The 22,996-nt window shown below is 44.1% G+C and overlaps 1 protein-coding gene across 3 annotated transcripts; it reads right to left on the reverse strand.

The window, feature by feature from the left end:
* Positions 1 to 1,506: 1,506 nt before the first annotated feature.
* LOC139564249 (delta-type opioid receptor-like) lies at positions 1,507 to 22,304 on the reverse strand. 3 transcript variants are annotated; one of them, XM_071383614.1, is made up of 3 exons: positions 21,935 to 22,304; positions 3,879 to 4,212; positions 1,507 to 3,818 (listed from the first exon to the last, which is right to left on the reverse strand). In XM_071383614.1, exons 1-3 carry the CDS (start codon positions 22,168 to 22,170, stop codon positions 3,237 to 3,239), a joined length of 1,152 nt encoding a protein of 383 aa, XP_071239715.1. In that variant the 5' UTR covers positions 22,171 to 22,304; the 3' UTR covers positions 1,507 to 3,236. The 3 variants fall into 3 exon arrangements, with proteins under 3 accessions (XP_071239715.1, XP_071239717.1, XP_071239716.1); XM_071383616.1 differs by having other exon boundaries at positions 1,507 to 3,766; positions 3,857 to 4,212; XM_071383615.1 differs by having other exon boundaries at positions 1,507 to 3,756; positions 3,844 to 4,212.
* Between the last annotated feature and the right edge of the window lie 692 nt (positions 22,305 to 22,996).

Genomic DNA, 22,996 nt, shown 5'->3' on the forward strand with positions numbered 1-22,996 from the left:
TCAATTTTAGAATAAGGCTGTAACGTAACAAAATGTGGAAAAAGTCAAGGGGTCTGAATTCTTTCATAAAGGCACTGTATTTTTTATAGACCAAAGTATCAGCTATCACATCATCTAATGGAACAACCTAATTAAAAAAAAATATTTCATAAAATGCAACTAACTGGATTTATTTAAACTCCGTCTGACACCATAAAAGGCATTTACTTTTTACAGTAATAGTGTGTTTAAAGTGTTTAAAGACCTTAATTGTTTAACTCTAATATTAGATTATTCAAATATTTAAAACAAATTTCCAAAAGGTCTTTTTGTTTTTTCTTTATAGCACTATTAAATGCTCCAGAGCTAGGTTTTTCTAGATTTAGAAAGCAAACATAGCAGAGCAAATACTTCAATTTTTTTTGCCATATGTTGCAGAACAGTGATTACACTATTTGTTCAGAATATTGAAAAAAATATTGATCTTAAGGGGCTTAGCCATCAGTGACAGAGGTGATAAGCCAATGACGGAGTTGACAACAGACTCTCAAAACAGACATATTTTTGCCTCTAAAAGTATAATACAAACATTTGTAAGATATGGAAAATGATTCATTTGAAAATCCCCAATAAAAACATACTCATTCTATCAGATCTTTCAGCAATCTGACAGAGTTGATGTTTTACAAAGATTACATTTTTCTTCTTCATTCAAGTGGTATACACAGCAGCAATTTCGTTTTTCCTCAGTTGCTTTATGTCTCTAAAACCCAATTACATGTAACATATTTAAACCAAAATTGATATTATATTTTAATCTATCAGGCAGATGGAGTTGACAGTTTATGATTGTGACCATGGTGATTCCAATATTGTTTGTTAAATCTATCAAAAGTAGAGAACTTTACAGACCATGAGTGGTTTTGTTGCACTAGTAATGAGGACATGAATATGGTATAGCTGACCATGCTCATTCCTGATTAATTTAGGATTTTAGACAATTCTGATGAAGTTAACCAAATCTCCAGACACATCTTTCAGAAAGCAACGTTTTGAGATAAATATTCTTTAAAGTCACAGAGGGCTATTGCAAGAAACTACATACGATAATTTTTCAGTTAATATCCATTATCGGCAGAGAACATTTTGCAGTTTTAAAGCTAATTTCCTGTAATAGAAAATGAATAAAATCATGGCTTATGAAGTGTTCAAATGCTATCTGGGGGGCCCGACCTCAGGAGGTGTGCTACACCAGGGGTTGAACTGATGTCTGTGCCCAGTGAGTGGTAACGTATTGATCATTATGCAACAACACCAGGGAAAGGGAGATATCTAGTCAGTTGTACAACTGAATGCCTTCAACTGAAATGTGTCTTCCGCATTCAACCCAACCCCTCTGAATCAGGGAGATGCAGGGGGCTGCCTTAATCAACATCCACGGCTTCGACGCCCGGGAAACAGTGGGTTAACTGCCTTGCTCAGGGGCAGAATGACAGATTTTTGGCCCTGGCCGATGCAACAACCGGATGTATCTGGGTTTTCAGGGATACAGCTATTTGAACCTACAGTGCCTTGCAAAAGTATTTCCTATTTTGTTGCATTACAACCAGTAATTTAAATTGAATTTTATTTGGATTTCATGTAATGGACGTACACAAAATAGTCCAAATTGGTAAAGTGAAATGAAAAAAATTACAAATAAAAATTTACAAACAGAAAGGTGGTGCGTGCATATGTAATCGCCCCCTTTGCTATGAAGCCCCTAAATAAGATCTGGTGCAACCAATTACCTTCAGAAGTCACATAATTAGTTAAATAAAGTCCACCTGTGTGCAATCTAAGTGTCACATGATCTCAGTATATATACACACACCTGTTCTGAAAGGCTCCAGGGTCTGCAACACCACTAAGCAAGCGGCACCACCAAGCAAGCGGCACAATAAAGACCAAGGAGCTCTCCAAACAGGTCAGGGATAACATTGTGGAGAAGTACAGATCAGGGCTGGGTTATAAAAAAATATCTGAAACTTTGAACATCCCACGAAGCACCATTAAATCCATTCTTAATAAATGGAAAGAATATGGCACCACAACAAACCTGCCAAGAGAGGGCCGCCCACCAAAACTCACAGACCAGGCAAGGAGGGCATTTATCAGAGGCAACAAAGAGACCAACGATAATCCTGAAGGAGCTGCAAAGCTCCATAGCGGAGATTGGAGTATCTGGCCATAGGACCACTTTAAGCCGTTCACTCCACAGAGCTGGGCTTACGGAAGAGTGGCCAGAAAAAAGCCATTGCTTGAAGAAAAAAATAAGCAAACACATTTGGTGTTCGCCAAAGGCATGTGGGAGATTTCCCAAACATATGGAAGAAGGTACTCTGGTCAGAATTGAAGGAATGACGGATGGCGCTAAATACAGTGAAATTCTTGAGGGAAACCTGTTTCAGGTTTTTGTGACTGGACCGGAGGTTCACCTTCCAGCAGGACAATGACCCTAAGCATACTGCTAAAGCAACACTCGAGTGGTTTAAGGGGAAACATTTAAATGTCTTAGAATGGCCTAGTCAAAGCCCAGACCTCAATCCAATTTAGAATCTGTGGTATGACATAAAGATTCCTGTACACCAGCGGAAACCATCCAACTTAAAGGAGCTGGAGCAGTTTTGCCTTGAAGAATGGGCAAAAATCCCAGTGGCTAGATGTGCCAAGCTTATAGAGACATACCCCAAGAGACTTGCAGCTGTAATTGCTGCAAAAGGTCGCTCTACAAAGTATTGACTTTGGGAGGGTGAATAGTTATGCACGCTCAAGTTCTTTTTTTTTGTCTTACTTCTTGTTTGTTTCACAATAACACATATTTTGCATCTTCAAAGTGGTAGGCATGTTGTGTAAATCAAATGATACAAACCCCCCAAAAATCTATTTTATTTCCAGGTTGTAAGGCAAAGAAACTGGAAAAATGCCAAGGAGGATGAATACTTTCGCAAGCCACTGTAGATTCCTTTCCACTGAAACCCAGATGTGGGAATTTATGCCTGCTATGTTAGGTTAGAGGAAGAGTAAATCTAGTTTTTGTCTGGATAGGCCCAAAAATGTGACATCACACCCTATGCAAATGTTGCAGTGGGTTTTGTGCTGTAAGTCTAAAGCCAGAGCTACTGTCAGAAATCTGTGGAGAACTGTGTGACATCAGTCTGTAAGTCGGCCTGGACTGTCCGTGAGCGGGAGTCTCCAGGACACTGCTCCATGCCTAGTCATACTGGCTTCCTCACCAACACTCTCGTGGGACACACGGTGGTGGGCTCTCGCGTGGAGTTGCGGGCTCTGGAGAAGCTACTCTGGTCCATGTTGGAGCGGAAAGGCAGGCAGAAATCCCTGAAGCACCTCTTGAAGTTCCCGTCCAGGAAGGCATAGAGCAGGGGGTTGAGGCTGCTGTTCATGTAGCCCAGGGCGATGCACAGGTGCCAGCTGGCGATCACATATGGGTTCGTGCTGTTGATCTGCACCATGGTCCTGAGGATGATAAAGATGTGGATGGGCGTCCAGCAAATTATGAAGACCGCCACCACCACCAGGACCATGTGGGTAATGCGCCGCATATTCCGATCTTTCTCCTTGGATCCGGAGAGCAGCCGGACATTCTTCAGGCGGAGAATCATCAGGCCGTAGCAGATAGTGATGACCAGGACTGGCACCACGAAGGCAAATATGAACACGCAGATCTTAGTCACCATGTCCCAGTACCAGTCTGGCTGAGGGAACTGCAGCATGCACCCTGTATTGCCTGAGTGATAAACAATCAAATGGTTAGCATATGGATATGTGGATGTTGGTGTCTGGAGCACATAGGGTACAGCTCATATGGACTGCTCACCTTTGTCTGTCACCTTGGTAACCGCCATGACCATGATGGGCACTCCGATGGCAGAGGAGAGGATCCAGATGCACACGTTGATCATCTTGGCCTTGGCGGACGTTCTAAAGTCCAGGGCTCTGACCGGGTGGCACACAGCGATGTAGCGGTCCACGCTCATCATGGTCAGGGTGAAGATACTGGTGAACATGTTGTAGTAGTCAACGGCGAGGATCACTTTACACAGGAACTCGCCGAAGGGCCAGGTGTTCATCAGGTACTTGGCACTCTGGAAGGGCAGAGTGCTGGTTGCCAAAGCATCGGCCAGGGCCAAGTTGAAGATGTAGATGTTAGTGGCTGTCTTCATTTTGGTGTATCTGGACAGAGAGAGGGCAATGCTGTTTATTAGCTTGTCAAATACTACAGATCTCAGAAGGCAAGGTATCTGTATTGCACTGAGGAGTAATTCAAATCAAACTTTATTTTTCACATGCGCCGAATACAACAAGTGTAGACTTTACAGTGAAATGCTTAATTACAAGCCCTTAACCAACAGTGCAGTTCAAGAAGAGTTAAGAAAATACTTACCAAGTAGACTAAAATAAAAAGTAATAATAAAAAGTAACACAATAAGAATAAGAATAACGAGGCTATATACAGGGGGCACCGGTACCAAGTCAGTGTGCGAGGGTACAGGTTAGTTGAGGTAATTTGTACATGTAGGTGGGGGTGAACAGAACAGGGCTCCGGGCAGCCGAGCGGAAATGGAGGAAAACTCGCCTCCCTGCGGACCTGGCATCCTTTCACTCCCTCCTCTCTACATTCTCCTCTTCTGTCTCTGCTGCTAAAGCCAATTTCTACCACTCTAAATTCCAAGCATCTGCCTCTAACCCTAGGAAGCTCTTTGCCACCTTCTCCTCCCTCCTGAATCCTCCTCCCCCTCCTCCCCCCTCCTCCCTCTCTGCTGATGACTTCGTCAACCATTTTGAAAAGAAGGTCGACGACATCCGATCCTCGTTTGCTAAGTCAAACGACACCGCTGGTTCTGCTCACACTGCCCTACCCTGTGCTTTGACCTCTTTCTCCCCTCTCTCTCCAGATGAAATCTCGCGTCTTGTGACGGCCGGCCGCCCAACAACCTGCCCGCTTGACCCTATCCCCTCCTCTCTTCTCCAGACCATTTCCGGAGACCTTCTCCCTTACCTCACCTCGCTCATCAACTCATCCTTGACCGCTGGCTACGTCCCTTCCGTCTTCAAGAGAGCGAGAGTTGCACCCCTTCTGAAAAAACCTACACTCGATCCCTCCGATGTCAACAACTACAGACCAGTATCCCTTCTTTCTTTTCTCTCCAAAACTCTTGAACGTGCCGTCCTTGGCCAGCTCTCCTGCTATCTCTCTCAGAATGACCTTCTTGATCCAAATCAGTCAGGTTTCAAGACTAGTCATTCAACTGAGACTGCTCTTCTCTGTGTCACGGAGGCGCTCCGCACTGCTAAAGCTAACTCTCTCTCCTCTGCTCTCATCCTTCTAGACCTATCGGCTGCCTTTGATACTGTGAACCATCAGATCCTCCTCTCCACCCTCTCCGAGCTGGGCATCTCCGGCGCGGCCCACGCTTGGATTGCGTCCTACCTGACAGATCGCTCCTACCAGGTGGCGTGGCGAGAATCTGTCTCCGCACCACGTGCTCTCACCACTGGTGTCCCCCAGGGCTCTGTTCTAGGCCCTCTCCTATTCTCGCTATACACCAAGTCACTTGGCTCTGTCATATCCTCACATGGTCTCTCCTATCATTGCTATGCAGACGACACACAATTAATCTTCTCCTTTCCCCCCTCTGATAACCAGGTGGTGAATCGCATCTCTGCATGTCTGGCTGACATATCAGTGTGGATGACGGATCACCACCTCAAGCTGAACCTCGGCAAGACGGAGCTGCTCTTCCTCCCGGGGAAGGACTGCCCGTTCCATGATCTCGCCATCACGGTTGACAACTCCATTGTGTCCTCCTCCCAGAGTGCTAAGAACCTTGGCGTGATCCTGGACAACACCCTGTCGTTCTCAACTAACATCAAGGCGGTGACCCGTTCCTGTAGGTTCATGCTCTACAACATTCGCAGAGTACGACCCTGCCTCACGCAGGAAGCGGCGCAGGTCCTAATCCAGGCACTTGTCATCTCCCGTCTGGATTACTGCAACTCGCTGTTGGCTGGGCTCCCTGCCTGTGCCATTAAACCCCTACAACTCATCTAGAACGCCGCAGCCCGTCTGGTGTTCAACTTTCCCAAGTTCTCTCACGTCACCCCGCTCCTCCGCTCTCTCCACTGGCTTCCAGTTGAAGCTCGCATCCGCTACAAGACCATGGTGCTTGCCTACGGAGCTGTGAGGGGAACGGCACCTCCGTACCTTCAGGCTCTGATCAGGCCCTACACCCAAACAAGGGCACTGCGTTCATCCACCTCTGGCCTGCTCGCCTCCCTACCTCTGAGGAAGTACAGTTCCCGCTCAGCCCAGTCAAAACTGTTCGCTGCTCTGGCACCCCAATGGTGGAACAAACTCCCTCACAACGCCAGGTCAGCGGAGTCAATCACCACCTTCCGGAGACACCTGAAACCCCACCTCTTTAAGGAATACCTAGGATAGGATAAAGTAATCCTTCTAACCCCCCCCCCCCCTTAAAAGAGTTAGATGCACTATTGTAAAGTGGTTGTTCCACTGGATATCATAAGGTGAATGCACCAATTTGTAAGTCGCTCTGGATAAGAGCGTCTGCTAAATGACTTAAATGTAAATGTAAATGTGAAGTGACAATGCATTGATAATAAACAGCGAGTAGCAGCAGTGTACAAAAGGGAGGGGGGGCTCAATGTAAATTGTCCGGTGGCGATTTTATTAATTGTTCAGCAGTCTTGTGGATTGGGGGTAGAAGCTGTTGAGGAGCCTTTTGGTCCTAGCCTTTTGGTACGTTCCGGTACTGCTTGCTGTGCGGTAGAGAAAATAACTTGGGTGACTGGAGTCTGACAATTTTATGGGCTTTCCTCTGACACCTCCTATTATATAGGTCCTGGATGGCAGAAAGCTTGGCCCCAGTGATGAACTGGGCCGTTCACACTACCCTCTGTAGCGCCTTATGGTCAGATGTTGAGCAGCTTCCATACCAGCTGGTGATGCAACCTGTCAGGATGCTCTCGATGGTGCAGCTGTATAACCTTTTGAGCCATACCCATTTCTCCCTCAGTCTCCTGAAGAAGAAAAGGTTTTGTCATGCCCTCTTCACGACTGTCTTGGTATGTTTGGACCATGATAGTTCGTTGGTGATGTGGACACCAAGGAACTTGAAACTCAACCTGCTCTGCTACAGCCCCGTCGATGTTAATGGGGGTGTGTTTGGCCCGGCTTTTCCTGTAGTCCATGATCAGATCCTTTGTCTACAGACGTGGCTACAGACGTGAGTGCTATGGGTCAGTTGAGTACATGTCCTTTAATCTGTCTGTCCCAGCGGCTTTGTGAATGTTGACCTGTTTAAAGGCTGATTTGTAATTCATATATACAGAATAAAAAACAGTACATCCTGCCAGCACGCCCACAAGCGTGCTGAATGACGCGTGGAAGAGAGCGAGGGACGAGATGGGAGTAACAATCCAGGCTATTTGCTCAGAGACCGGTGTAATAATGTAATGAATCAAGCAGGGAGCAGGTTTGAAACCCTCAACATTCTAGCCCGAAGTCCAGCACGCTATCGACTGTGCCCAAATGTATCAATTGGGGTTGGGCCGATTGTGGCTAAAAACACTTTATTAATTGGAATCTTTAACATATAAAAAAGTTTTAAAAAGTATTATTATTCGTTTTTCATAAGTGTAGCAGGATGGGCTATTAGCTGAACAATAGACTATTCAACCTTTACTAAAGATTTGTCTAATAGCCGAGCTAGGTGTGAACCCCTCCCCAACTTGCAACAAATCATTTGTATCTATCTTTCCACGTATCTACCTACACACGTATCTACCTACACACGGTTAATGTTCAGATTTTTTTTGTATATATATATACACTGCTCAAAAGAATAAAGGGAACACTAAAATAACACATCCTAGATCTGAATGAATGAAACATTCTTATTAAATACGTTTTTCTTTACATAGTTGAATGTGCTGACTACAAAATCACACAAAAATGATCAATGGAAATCAAATTTATCAACCCATGGAGGTCTGGATTTGGAGTCACACTCAAAATTAAAGTGGAAAACCACACTACAGGCTGATCCAACTTTGATGTAATTTCCTTAAAACAAGTCAAAATGAGGCTCAGTAGTGTGTGTGGCCTCCACGTGCCTGTATGACCTCCCTACAACGCCTGGGCATACTCCTGATGAGGTGGCGGATGGTCTCCTGAGGGATCTCCTCCCAGACCTGGACTAAAGCATCCGCCAACTCCTGGACAGTCTGTGGTGCAACGTGGCGTTGGTGGATGGAGCGAGACATGATGTCCCAGATGTGCTCAATTGGATTCAGGTCTGGGGAACGGGCGGGCCAGTCCATGGCATCAATGCCTTCCTCTTGCAGGAACTGCTAACACACTCCAGCTACATGAGGTCTAGCATTGTCTTGCATTAGAAAGAACCCAGGGCCAACCGCACCAGCATATGGTCTCACAAGGGGTCTGAGGATCTCATCTCGGTACCTAATGGCAGTCAGGCTACCTCTGGCGAGCACATGGAGGGCTGTGCGGCCCCCCAAAGAAATGCCACCTAAAACATGACTGACCCACCGCCAAACCGGTCATGCTGGAGGATGTTGCAGGCAGCAGAAAGTTCTCCACGGCGTCTCCAGACTCTGTCACGTCTGTCACATGTGCGTGTGAACCTGCTTTCATCTGTGAAGAGCACAGGGCGCCAGTGGCGAATTTGCCAATCTTGGTGTTCTCTGGCAAATGCCAAACGTCCTGCACGGTGTTGGGCTGTAAGCACAACCCCCACCTGTGGACGTCGGGCCCTCATACCACCCTCATGGAGTCTGTTTCTGACCGTTTGAGCAGACACATGCACATTTGTGGCCTGCTGGAGGTCATTTTGCAGGGCTCTGGCAGTGCTCCTCCTAATCCTCCTTGCACAAAGGCGGAGGTAGCGGTCCTGCTGCTGGGTTGTTGCCCTCCTACGGCCTCCTCCACGTCTCCTGATGTACTGGCCTGTCTCCTGGTAGCGCCTCCATGCTCTGGACACTACGCTGACAGACACAGCAAACCTTCTTGCCACAGCTCGCATTGATGTGCCATCCTGGATGAGCTGCACTACCTGAGCCACTTGTGTGGGTTGAGGACTCCGTCTCATGCTACCACTAGAGTGAAAGCACCGCCGGCATTCAAAAGTGACCAAAACATCAGCCAGGAAGCATAGGAACTGAGAAGTGGTCTGTGGTCACCACCTGCAGAACCACTCCTTTATTGGGGGTGTCTTGCTAATTGCCTATAATTTCCACCTTTTGTCTATTCCATTTGCACAACAGCATGTGAGATTTATTGTCAATCAGTGTTGCTTCCTAAGTGGACAGTTTGATTTCACAGAAGTGTGATTGACTTGGAGTTACATTGTGTTGTTTAAGTGTTCCCTTTATTTTTTGGAGCAGTGTATATATATGTATGTCAAGGCTCCCGAGTGGTGCAGCGGTCTACAGTCCCTGGTTCGAATTCAGGCTGTATCACATCCGACCGTGATTGGGAGTGGCATAGGGCGGCACACAATTGGCCCAGCGTCATCCGGGTTTGGCCGGGGTAGGCCTTCATTATAAATAAGAATTTGTTCTTACCTACATTTACATTTACATTTTAGTCATTTAGCAGACGCTCTTATCCAGAGCGACTTACAGTAGAGTGCATACATTTTTTTATGACATTTTTTTTTTTACATACTGAGACAAGGATATCCCTACCGGCCAAGAGCAGACGCTCTTATCCAGAGCGACTTACAGTAGAGTGCATACATTTTATTAAATTTTTTTTTACATACTGAGACAAGGATATCCCTACCGGCCAAACCCTCCCTACCGGCCAAACCCTCCCTAACCCGGACGACGCTATGCCAATTGTGCGTCGCCCCACGGATCTCCCGGTTGCGGCCGGCTGCGACAGAGCCTGGGCGCGAACCCAGCCCAGCCTGGGCGCGAACCCAGAGACTCTGGTGGCGCAGCTAGCACTGCGATGCAGTGCCCTAGACCACTGCGCCACCCGGGAGATACCTGACTTGCCTTGTTAAATAAAGGTTAAAACATTTTTTTTTAACTGGCGGCAACCGCAGCGCAATCAATAGGAGGTGAACAGTGGCTGGTGCTGAAAATATAGCTAACTTGTTATGCAAGTGTTGCACACCAACAGATGGAGAAAACCTGCACCAGTCGAGCAATTCATATCAAAAATTATCTTCATTTTAATTTGACTTTACAAACAACAAGAGGGCTTAATTGGAGTCTATTTCTTCGGAGCTTAGATCTATATAAAATAACCTAACTGGCTGAGGTAGGCTATGAGGCTTAACAGCCTAATAGAAGTAGGATTTTTTTTATTAGGCCTACTTACAATTGCAACTGGTCAAAAATGTAGCATCCTACATAAAACAATAATTTAAAGAAAAAAAGTCTGCACCTTCGAACTAAAACAATGTAACTAATAATTAAAAGCGCACATTTGTAAATCCCAAACTCTAAAAGTAATTGGAGAGGTAGATACCAATTATGTGTGACATTGTGGTTACAATAAAGAATGTAGCCCATCATGCAAATGTTTCCTATTAGCAGGACAATAGACTTTTTATAGCCCGGCTACTGTTGTGAAAATCCCTCAACTTGCAATGTATTCAATGCTTAAGTACTCTAAACTGTTACATTTCTAACTCAAAACAGCATTTCTTCATTAACATCTTTATGCTTTCGTTAATCTTCTAACTTTTTTTTCTGTAGCAATTTTGAGCAAATTGCTCAAGGGCCACGGTTGATTCATCTGTGAAGATGATGTTATTGAATGTCTCGCCAGCTTTGATCCATGCCTGGGCCTGCAGGATGCAAAGTTCTTTGTTTGTAAGACTAATCATTGGAATCATTGACTCACTCACGCGTTGAAAAGGGCGAGGAACGAGATGGAGTCACAGTCCATGCCAGGCACACCTGTGAGCTCTGGAACTCCATCTCTGACAGGCAGAGTCAACATACGTGGCAGGTTCACCCTGACATTTCCATTCCTCTTCTGACAACAGAACTTGACCAACTGCTCACCAGGCACAGCAAGGGCCGCCCGGACCTTTATGCTGTTCTGCTATTCCAAGGATGTGTAACCAAAAGGATACCACGAAGTTGGCACAGAATACATTTAAGTCATTTAAGTCATTTAGCAGATACATAGCTTTTCCGCTGCGGACGTCTATTTCAGCAAGTTTTGCGCTGCTCTAAGACAAGCATGGAGAAATGAAAATGTTCAAATGTTCCATGATATTCTTAAGATATGTGTTGACTGAATATAAGCAAGTGATGTCTGCTAAATAATCTCTTAGGTTTCTCCTGAAATAAATTATTCTAAATAACAAACTGGCTTTATTTACAAATTTAGAATTATATAAAAGCTCCTTAGAATCTGTGAGAATATCTGAGAATCTCTAACGGAAAATGCCCCTTAGATATTCATTTAGTCCTCCAATCCTCTAAATGTAATTATTTGCGGAGAGTCACGTCCTTGAAACAAATATTTGTTAGAAGAATATAAAGAATATTATTGAAGTTAGAAGCAAAAGCCTACATCTATTTTAGCACCATTTTGCGCTGCTCTGAGACAAGCATGGGTACTCTGAGACGAGCCTACTCCTTCCTCCCCGTATGGGAATTTGAACTCCGGTCTCTCGTCCGTACGACACAGGGATTCTTTAGCTAAATAGCCCAGTACTGTACTGCCGACTACCACGTTGTACAGCGCCATATTGTCCGTTCCAGCAAGTACTAGTCAAAAGTTTGGACACACCTACTCATTCCAGGATTTCATTCCAGGATTTATTCTACATTGTAGAATAATAGTGAAGACATTACAACTATGAAATAACACATATGGAATCAGTTAAGAACAAATTCTTATTTACAAGGACAGCCTTTTCATTTTTCTCTGAATAGAAACACCATAATATTAATCAAATTAATTAAGCCAAATTTCTTAAAATCAATCACAAATATTAATGTTATTACAAAAAAGGTTTTAAATTCTCAGGTAATGCCCATACGGAATACTATCAAATGCTTCTCAAAGATGCCGTCTGGTGGTCAAACTAGCAATAACTTGCAGTAACAGAAAAAATGGCTGACAATTAAATGATGTGCCACAGAATGCTGCGGCAGCACGCAAGGTGTGCTGCAGTATGACACAACTTTTAAAGGAGGAACCACTGTACGTACAGTCACTGTGGGGACGACGTCGTCGATGCACTTATTGATGAAGCCGATGACTGAGGTGGTGTACTCCTCAATGCCATTGGATGAATCCCGGAACACATTCCAGTCTGTGCTAGAAAAACAGTCTTGTAGTGTAGTATCTGCGTCATCTTACCACATCCGTATTGAGCGAGTCACTGGTACTTCCTGCTTTAGTTCTTGCTTGTAAGCAGGAATCAGGAGGATAGAATTATGGTCATATTTTACAAATGGAGAGCGGGGGAGAGCTTTGTATGCATCTCTGTGTGTGAAGTAAAGGTCGTTTAGGATTTTTTTCTCTGGTTGCAAGTGACATGCTGGCAAAATTAGGTAAAACTGATTTAAGTTTGCCTGCAAACTGGCCGCTAGGAGCGTCGCTTCTGGGTGAGTATTTTCTTCTGTGCTTATGGCCTTATAGAGTTGGTTGAGAGCGGTCTTTGTGCCAGCTTCGCTCTGTGGTGGTAAATAGACTGCTACAAATAATATAGATGAGAACTTTCTTGGTAGATAGTGTGGTCTACAGCTTATCATAAGGTACTCTACCTCAGGTGAGCAATACCTCGAGACTTCTTTAATATTAGACATTGAGCACCAGCTGTTATTGTCAAATAGACAAATATCGTCTTACCAGAGGTAGCGTCTCTCTATATTGTCCGTATTGTCGTTCAGCCACATCTTGGTGAAACATAAGATGTAACAGTTTTTAATGTCCCGTTGGTAGGATAATCTTAATCATAGATCATCAATTTTATTTTCCAATGATTGCACGTTAGCAAGAATAACGGATGGCAGTGGGAGTTTACTCGCTTGCCTACGGATTCTCAGAAGGCTGCTTGATCTGCAGCACCTTTTCCTGTGCCTTTTCTTCATGCAAAAGGCGGGGATCTGGACCTGTTCCCGTGAAAGCAGGATATGCTTCTCGTCGGACTCGTTAAAGGAAAACGTTTCTTCCAGTCCGCGGTGAGTAATTGCTGTTCTGATGTCCAGAAGTTATTTTCAATCATAAGAGGCGGTAGCAGCAACATTATGTACACAGTATGTTAACAAATAAGTTACACAAAACAAATAAATAAGTTACACAAAACACAAAAAACGAACAAAATAGCACAATTGATCCAGATATTGGATAATAGAGCACTCTTGTATCGTTGTGAGTTCAAAGAACAATAAAAACTGCCATACGTGCTGTACTTGTAAATGTCATTGTATCTGGTCAAACACAATTTTCCCCAAAAGTTTACTAAGGGTTGGTAAAAGGCTGATTAGTTGGCTATTTGAGCCAGGAAAGGGGGCTTTACTATTCTTACGTAGCGGAATTACTTTTGCTTCCCTCCAGGCCTGAGGGCACACACTTTCTAGTAGGCTTAAATTGAAGATATGGCAAATAGGAGTGGCAATATTGTCCTCTATTATCCTCAGTAATTTTCCATCCAAGTTGTCAGATCCCGGTGGCTTGTCATTGTTGATAGACAACAATAATTTTTCTACCTTCACCACACGCACTTTACGGAATTCAAAATTACAATGCTTGTCTTTCATAATTTGGTCAGATATACTTGGATGTGTAGTGTCAGCGTTTGTTGCTGGCATGTCATGCCTAAGTTTGCTAATCTTGCAAATTAAAAAAATCATTAAAGTAGTTGGCAATATCAGTGGCTTTTGTGATGAATGAGCCATCTGATTCAATGAATGATGGAGTGAACCTTTTTCCCCAAAATGTCATTGAAGGTGCTCCAAAGCTTTTTACTATCATGCTTTATGTCATTTATCTTTGTTTCATGGTGTAGTTTCTTCTTCTTTTTATTCAGTTTAGTCACATGATTTCTCAATTTGCAGTACGTTTGCCAATCAGTTGTGCAGCCAGACTTATTTGCCATTCCTTTTGCATCATCCCTCTCAACCCCACCATTTTTAAAATCCTCATCAATCCATAACAGTTTTACAGTCATTTTCTTAAATGGGTGCATGCTTATTAGTAACTGGGATAAGAAATTTCATAAATGTGTCAAGTGCCACTTCTGTTTGGTCCTCATTACACACCATGGACCAATAAATATGCTTTACATCAACAACTTTTTGGGGTCTCGAGTGACGCAGCGGTCTAAGGCACTGCATCTCAGTGCAAGTGCATCTCACTGCAGTCCCTGGTTCGAATTCAGGCTGCGTCACATCCAGCAGTGATTGGGCGGCGCATAATTGGCCCAGCGTTGTCTGGGTTTGGCAGGAGTAGGCCGTCATTGTAAATAAGAATTTATTCTTAACTGACTTGTCTAGTTTTTTTAAATTATACACTATATTAGACCCAACCTTTGGAACTTTGGTTTTCCTAGATATGGCTACTATATTGTGATCACTACATCCAATGGACCTGGATACTGCTTTCAAACAAATTTCTGCAGCATTAGTAAAGATGTGATCAATACATGTTGATGATTTCATTCCTGTGCTATTTTTAACTACCCTGGTAGGTTGACTGATAACCTGAACCAGATTGCAGGCACTACTTACAGTTTGCAGCTTTTTCTTGAGTGGCCGTTTGATGAAAGTCAGTCAATATTTAAATCACCAAGAAAGTATATCTCTCTGTTGATATTGTAAGGACCGACGCTGGAGATGAGAAGCAGGTCCGGGGAGTTTAAAATTTAATGGGGAACATACAGGTAACAGGACAGGAACAGCGTCAGTACACGGGTATACAAAGACATACGAACATTAATACAGAAACAGGAAACAGAGCGGGGAACCACAGAGATATAGCGAAGGTAATGACAGAGATGATTGAGTCCAGATGAGTCCAATAATCGCTGATGCGCGTGGCGGGGGGTGGCTGGTGTGCGTAATGATGGTGGCAGGAGTGCGCAATGCTTGGGAGCCTGGCGCTCGAGGGGAGCGGGAGCAGGCGTGACAGATATTACATACATTATCAAGCATTTCACACATGCTATCCAGATACTGACTGTTAACACTTGGTGATCTATAGCAGCTTCCCACCAGAATGTGCTTTAGGTGAGGCAGATGAACCTGTAGCCATATTACTTCAACAGTATTTAACATGAGATCCCCTCTAATATTTACAGGAATGTGGTTCTGAATATAAACAGCAATTTGTATTTTCTGTAAATGTTATAGCCTTGTATTGCTACCACTTTATCAAAGCTATTGTCGAAGTGAGTTTCAGAGATAGTCAGAATATGAATGTCATCTGTTACTAGCAAGTTATTAATTTCATGAACCTTGTTTCTTAAGCTACATATGTTAGCGTGGGCTATTTGAGCACTTTTCTGGGATGCTTGCTTGTTTTCATTGCTTTACAGGGAATCTTAGCAGAAGTAGTTATTCTCATGTTATTTATGTTCATGGATGGTGAGGTGCACACGGTGGACTTCCTACTAGGGCACACTGACTCAGTGCTAATAGCATAAATCTGGTTCATATGCACATGATTGCTGCATACAATAGCTGTAGGATCAGCAAAGGCATTCAGGGCAGGTAGAGGGACATAAATTAGGTTACTTTGATTGTGTCTACCAATGCCCCTGGTATAATGTACATTTGCTAAAGCATTATGATGACTCAGCGACACAGGTATGGATCCATGGTATGGATTAACTGAGCTGGGCTTGGGTCATTGATAAGTAATTGTCTCAACACAGGCTTATAATGCTGTGAAAGGACCCAGGAACCCAAATGATATGGGTGGATCCCATCCTCCTTGTAAAACGTGTTTTGTTTCCAAAAGGTATCGAAATTGTCAACAAAAGTTACACCAATTGATGAGCTGCAATAATCACATAGCCAGTTGTGAAGAGAAAGAATCCTGCTAAACCCTTCAATGCCACAATTCAGAGGGCACAGGGCCAGATGTGATGGATCTTTTATTAGTGTCTAGCAGAAAGTCAATCAGCTCTTTGAAATCCAAATTCAACTGTTCAGAGCTGCCTTTCATAATGTCATTAGAACCCACATGGACTACGATAGAATCGATGTCCATGTCCTGGCGTAGTACATTCAGGAGCAGCTTAGTAATGTAATTTACTCCAGCTCCGGGATAGGACATTGTTTTTGCAACAGGAACAATCACATTTCTCACGGCTGGTGAGAAGGACAAGGACATCCTCCCACTCTCACATTTCAAGCAATTCGTTAGGTTAGGTTAGCTCTTTCAAGCAGACTTTAACCTGTCAGCTAAGCAAGATTCTGAGACAAGAAATAGCAGTCCTAGCTGTTAAAATCTAAATGCTTCGCAGAATCCATGCAAAAACAAGTTTGGTATTTATGTTTAACAAAGATTGGTTATGTAACTTCTGCTTCCAACTCACACTCTCAAACACGTAGATCCCCTGAACGCAGCTCACATTCCAGCCCACTTTCCAGCTCACACTCTCAAACACATAGATCCCCTGAACGCAGCTCACTCTCCAGATCCCAATCACCTGAATTCTGATCACCTGTTCACACACCTGTATGTCATTATCACACACTATTTAGTTCAGTTCTTTGCACCCCATCATTGTGAGGTATTGTTTGTTTTGTGACAAACTACTATTCGGAGTGCTGGGTTCCTCCCTGTTAGTTCATCCTCCCGTGTATGATAGTTTTTGCATGCCTCGCTAACGATGCCTTTTGCCTATTCCCTGCCTGTTCTTTAGCCTATCGGATTTCCTGTTATCAACCTATTGCCTGATCTCCCGGACAACGGTACTAGCCTTTTCCCTGCCTGTACTGTTGCCTTTTTGGACCCCCTGTGTATGACCTTCTGCCTGCCCCTGGACCCAGTTACCTCCTGTTGTCCTTGACAATAAACACCTGCTGCGCCCTGCGCTTGAAACCAGCTCTCTATCTCCCATCGTGTTCATTACAGAATACCTCACCCAAAAACGACAGATGGATTCAGCGGCGCTGCAGCTGTGTCTAGCCCGACAGGAGGAACGAATCGATGAACTCTGCAACCTCCTTCGCCAGTCCATTCCTGCCTCATCAATATCAGGTGCCACAGCCTCCTCTCGTTCATCTCCCCGCATATCCATGCCTAATAAATACGACGGCTCCCCAGGGAAATGTCAAGGATTTCTCATACAATGTAACCTGTACATCCACCATCACCCCGCTAACTCAACCTTTGACAAAGACAGGGTGGACTTCGTCATCTCCCTACTCACACGCAAAGCTCTGGATTGGGTTGCAGCCCTGTGGGCCGCTCAAAGTTCTGATCTGTCCTCTGAATCACGTTTCCACGCCCTCTTGGTGTTCGACCATTCAGTTTCAGGTCGTCACATCGGGGACCTGTTATGTGAGCTGCGACAGGGCCGTCGATCCATCACTGAGTATGCCCTTGAGTTCTGCACCATGGCTGCCAGCAGTGGATGGAGTGAACCAGCTCTCCTTACAGTCTACCGGAGAGGTCTTAATCGGGAGTTACAGACCGAACTGGCCTGCAGAGGTGATTTAACGGACCTAAACCAATACAGCCGGATGTCCAAATCCATTGGCAACCTACTGGTGGATAGCAGACCTATACAGTCACCCATGGCCTGCGAGTCTTCCACTCCCTTCTGTCGTCCACCACGGTCTAATAGCCCCAAACCCATGCAAGACATTGGAGATTATGTGCCTCTATTGTGGAGAGAGTAACCACCTACTCAATAGCTGTCCGGTTCGCCCCCCACGAAGGGGTGACCACAACCCCTCCACTTCCGCACAGGTAAGCACCTCTACGTTTTTGAATATTACCAAAAGGCAGTTTGGTATCCCTGCTCTTATTTCTGCTAATGGGGTCACTCAGTTTGTGGAGGGACTAGTGGACTCGGGGGGCTGCAGGTAATTTTATTGACAAACAATTGGCACAACAGTTAAGAGTAAGAATCAAACTAATCCCTGTTAATCCTCCCTTTAGGATTAATGCGCTGGACGGACAACCTCTCAGAACTGGTCTTGTGACTCGCATGACCGACACTTTCACCCTTCAGATTGGCTTCCTTCACTCTGAGGTTATTCAGTTAGTGGTGTTGTCTTCGCCTAAAGAACCCCCTCATCCTCAGTCACCCCTGGCTAAGCCTTCACAACCCTACCATTGCCTGGCGGCAAGGGGAACTTCTGTCATGATCTCCCACCTGTTTAAGAACTGCTTCAATCTACCCTGTCGAGCCACCTCTATAGAAGGATTGGAGTCTGCCATTCCAACCCACATCCCACCTGTATATGCCCAGTTCCTGAGTGTCTTCAGCAAGAAAGGCGTCCATTCTGCCCCCTCATCGCCCGGAGGACTGCGCAATCGACCTCCTTCCTGAGGCATCGCCCCCTAAGGGTCAGATCAACCCCTTGTCAATCCCAGAGAATGAGGCTATGGACACCTATATAGAAGAGGCCCTCGACATGGGATTCATCCGTCCATTCACGTCTCGGCTGCTTCCAGTATTTTTTTTGTGAAAAAAAGGATGGTAGTCTCTGTCCCTGCACAGATGACCAACCCCTCAATGACCTTACCATCAAGAATAGCTTCCCTCTGATTTCAGCCGCACTAGAACAAGTTGGACAGGCTACCATCTACTCCAAACTGGACCTACGTAGTGCTTACAACCTGGTCTGTATCCGAAGTGGGAATGAGTGGAAGACGGCATTCATCACCGCTAGGGGTCACTACGAATACCTGGTTATGGCCTACGGTCTCACCAATGATCCTGCAATCTTAAGTTTTCCAAGACTTGATCAACCAGTTCCTCATCGTGTACATTGACGACATCTTGATCTACTCTCACTCGATTGCAAAACACGTACAGCATGTGCAACAAGTCATCCAACGGCTACAGGACCACCATCTTTATGTCAAGGCTGAGAAGAGCGCATTTCACATTACCACGGTAACCTTCCTAGGTTTCGTGTTGACATCAGGAGGGGTCAACATGGAAGAAGGCAAAGTCACGGCCGTGCTTAACTGGCCCAAACCTACCACCGTAAAGGAACTACAACGTTTCCTAGGATTTTCCAACTACTACCGCCGGTTCATCCGAAACTGCAGCAGCACAACCGCTCCTCTCTCAGCTCTCACCAGTCAAAAAACCCGTACCCTCCAATGGACTGACACCGCCCTTACGGCATTTGAGACCTTGAAACGCCTTTTCACCTCTGCACCCTCGGCAGCCAGATCCTACCCTTAATTTTGTTCTGGAGGTTGATGCATCCAAGGTTGGCCTCGGCGCGCTTCTCTCTCAGCGGGTATGGACACCTCCCAAATTACACCGATGTGGTGCTTTTCCAAGAAACTGTCACCCACTGAGAGGAACTATGATGTCGGGAACCGAGAGTTCCTTGCCATTAAGCTGGCTATTGAAGAGTGGCACCACTGGTTAGAGGGAGCTCATCACCCATTCCTTGTCCTTACCGACCACTGCAATTTGGAGTGCTTAAGAAGTGCTAAGATGCTCAACCCCAGACACGCTCGCTGGGCACTCTTCTTCACACGATTCAACTTCACCGATCTGCCTGGCAAGAAACAATGTGAAGGCTGATTCCTTATCCCATCTATTTGACTCCGCTTCCTCTAACCCAGGAATGACCTTCTGCCTGCCCCTGGACCCAGCAACCTGCCTCCTCCTGTGGTCCTTGACAAATAAACACCTGCTGCGACATGCGCTTGAAACCAGCTCTCTGTCTCCCATCGTGTTCATTACAGGTTATGTTTTAGTTAAAATAACAAACTGAGTGTTTCCAGCATACAGTGTTCAGCTGCGTACTCTGATGTTTGGTCTGAAGCCAAATCCAAACTGGCTTCCCTTGACACTTTTATTTGGTGCGCCATGACAATTCACAACTGAGGTTACTCTGTTTAGCTCAATGCTGAATTGTTATTATTATTCAATGTTACGGGCAGCAACAATGTCAGACGCTTTCTGACCAGACAGCATCTGATAGATAAGCTACACATACTGAGACAGAAGGGCGCTGTTTCGTTCGCTCAAATGCTTTCTCCGGTGAGATGCATTTATGAAACACAGAGAGATGAATGATCAATAATTTAGTATGTTTAAAAAAAAATGTATTGGTAAATATTTTTGGGGGAAGGCTGGCTTCCCTTGGCATCGATGAATACACACTACTGGTGGGAGGGGGATCGAGACACGGGCTGTGTCTGAAAACGTTACTAGCCGTCAAATCCTTGCTTCCTCGTTCCTCCATCCTTGTTTCCTCGATTCCTCTTAACATGCATTGGAGGACCTTCTCCTCCAGTGAGCTTTGAGAGGGGTGGAGGAAGCAAGGATTAAACAGTTCGTAATTATAGTTTTTTTCTGACTCAGCCCATGTCATCACACTGATACACTGATTAATTGCCTCCTCTGACCTAACCAGAAAACTCCATCTTATCTCAGCCAAGTTTACTCAACAGTCTTGAATTTGGTGATTTTTTCTTGGGTACCGTTTATTCGTTGATCTAAGGCCCTAGTGCAGCCAGAAGAGAAGTCAATACCTCAAATCAGAGCTGAGGTCTATAGAGAGTACAGTTCCAGCTTCATAAGCTAATGTATCATAGCTGCCGTAAAAATCACAGTTCACATTTTGCAATTTGACATAATATTCTGCAACAATTCACAATATCTTCACTATATAATAAGACAGCCAAGCATGTAATAAGCATCACATAAAAGCAACATGAGTTTAGTTTGCTACATTATGTTTTAAACATTTATGATGAGATTGACAAGACTTAGACTGTTTTTGCTTGTGAATTTCTTATAAATGTTTATGTGAATGTAATTAATTTAAATCGTTCCTACATGTCTTTGTGTCACTTATAGCCAGGAAGCGCTTTACAATTTTGCAGTGGTGTAAAGTAACAAAGTAAAAACTAATTTAAAGTACTAGTTATTTGGGCTATTTATTCCTATAAAACATTTTTTTTTTTTTTACTCCCATAGAATTTCCCTGACAGCCAAAAGTACTTGTTGTATTTCGAATGCTCAGGTAGGACAGCAATATGGTCCAATTCACACAACTATTAATAGAATGCATTGTCATCCCAACTGCCTCTGATCTGGTGGACTCACTAAACTCAATCACTGTGCTTGTAAATTATGTCTGAGTGTGCCCCTGGCTGTCCATAAATTTAAACAAGTGAATTGTTGCATCTGGTTTGCTTAATATAAGGAATTTGATGTACCACATTTATTTTTACTTGCTACTTCTAAACCAGTATGACAATTGAGTACTTTTTCCACCACTGTACTTTAAGTAAATAAAAAAAATGATACTTTTAGACTTTTACTCAAGTAGTATTTTACTGGGTGACTCACTTTCACTTAAGTCATTTTCTATTAAGATATCTTTACTTTTATTCAAATATGACAATTGAGTACTTTTTCCACTACTGCAATTTAACTGCTTGATGCTAGAGTTTGGTGGATGGTAGGGCATGAGTGGCGTGGGTTTGTTGTCTCCTTTTCTCACTATGCACCTGTGGCACTACATAGCCTATCCGTAATAATGTGAGTTAACTGGAGGATGCAAATGCCTCTGATTATATAATAAATTATATCAGTTCACTTGTGGTGATATTCAACATTAAAATTCAATCACTTTACAGTAGAAAACGGACATAAGACTGCTTGTATTCATTATTTCCATTAGGGTCACCAAAAGAGCTACAGTAGATAGGCTTTCTTACCTCACCACTCCATACATAACGAGGATGTTTCCAAGCAGTCCAACAATGCATATAACAGAGTAGAGCGCAGTTATAGATACTGCGATTATAATACTTGTGGTGTCCTTCGATGAACCCTTCTCGGTGTCATTGCCTCTTGATGGCAGCCCTGTAGAATCCTCAGGCAATGTGGCATTGAAAGTGATCACAGAATACAGGTCGGCTAAATCAGCCGCGGACAAGGTAGGAAACTCCATTATATTCAGGTGCAATATTAGCCTAGCAGATAAAACTTCGTTATAGTCAAAGTCAGTGATGTCTTTTCCTTTCCTGTAGTGCAGATGCCTGCGGACTCCCCAAATGCAGATTTTGTTGAGCGCACGAGAGCAGACGAGGAACGTGTGAAAGCACTGATCAGACCTCATTCAATTGTCATCACTGACATCACAGGCTCTGGCGAAGGTATGGAAAGATGTTCTGAAAGACAGGTATCCGATCCTATCCCTGTACGCGCAATGCAACGGGGTGGTGACGGCGGGGGCAAGTGCAGTCTACTTCCCTTGGCGAGAACGCACTGGTGCGAAGCAAGACATGGGTAGGTGTGCGTTGCTCTTAAATTGCTCTCTAATTTTCTAATTGACATTAGCCTAATGCGCAAGTAAATGGGCATCGAGACGACAGCCTGCATGATAGCCTACCCTAATAGCTAACGTCTATTAGGCTGGTTGCTAAAATTAAAATAATGCAGTAAAACATTGCCTATTCTTTTCAGGTTCACCCAGTTTTAAAAGAAATGAATGGCTTGGTTTCTACAACAATTTCTAAACAACATATTGCTTCGGGGCGCTTATGACAGCAATAACATTTAATATTGATATCTTTTTTTTTTTACTTATACTCCACCACATTCATAAAGGAAATATGTACTTTTTACTCCCATTGGTCATTCCAGAATTGGAGGACATTTTCTGTCCCACCCATGAAATTTCAAATAATCCATGCCCAAAATACTAAAACATGCACTTGTTGTGTAAATTATACTTGTCCTGTGACAAAATGTAAATATAGTTGTAGACAAAAAAT

Source organism: Salvelinus alpinus, chromosome 35 (assembly GCF_045679555.1).
Source record: "Salvelinus alpinus chromosome 35, SLU_Salpinus.1, whole genome shotgun sequence".
In the NCBI taxonomy this organism is placed as follows: domain Eukaryota; kingdom Metazoa; phylum Chordata; class Actinopteri; order Salmoniformes; family Salmonidae; genus Salvelinus; species Salvelinus alpinus.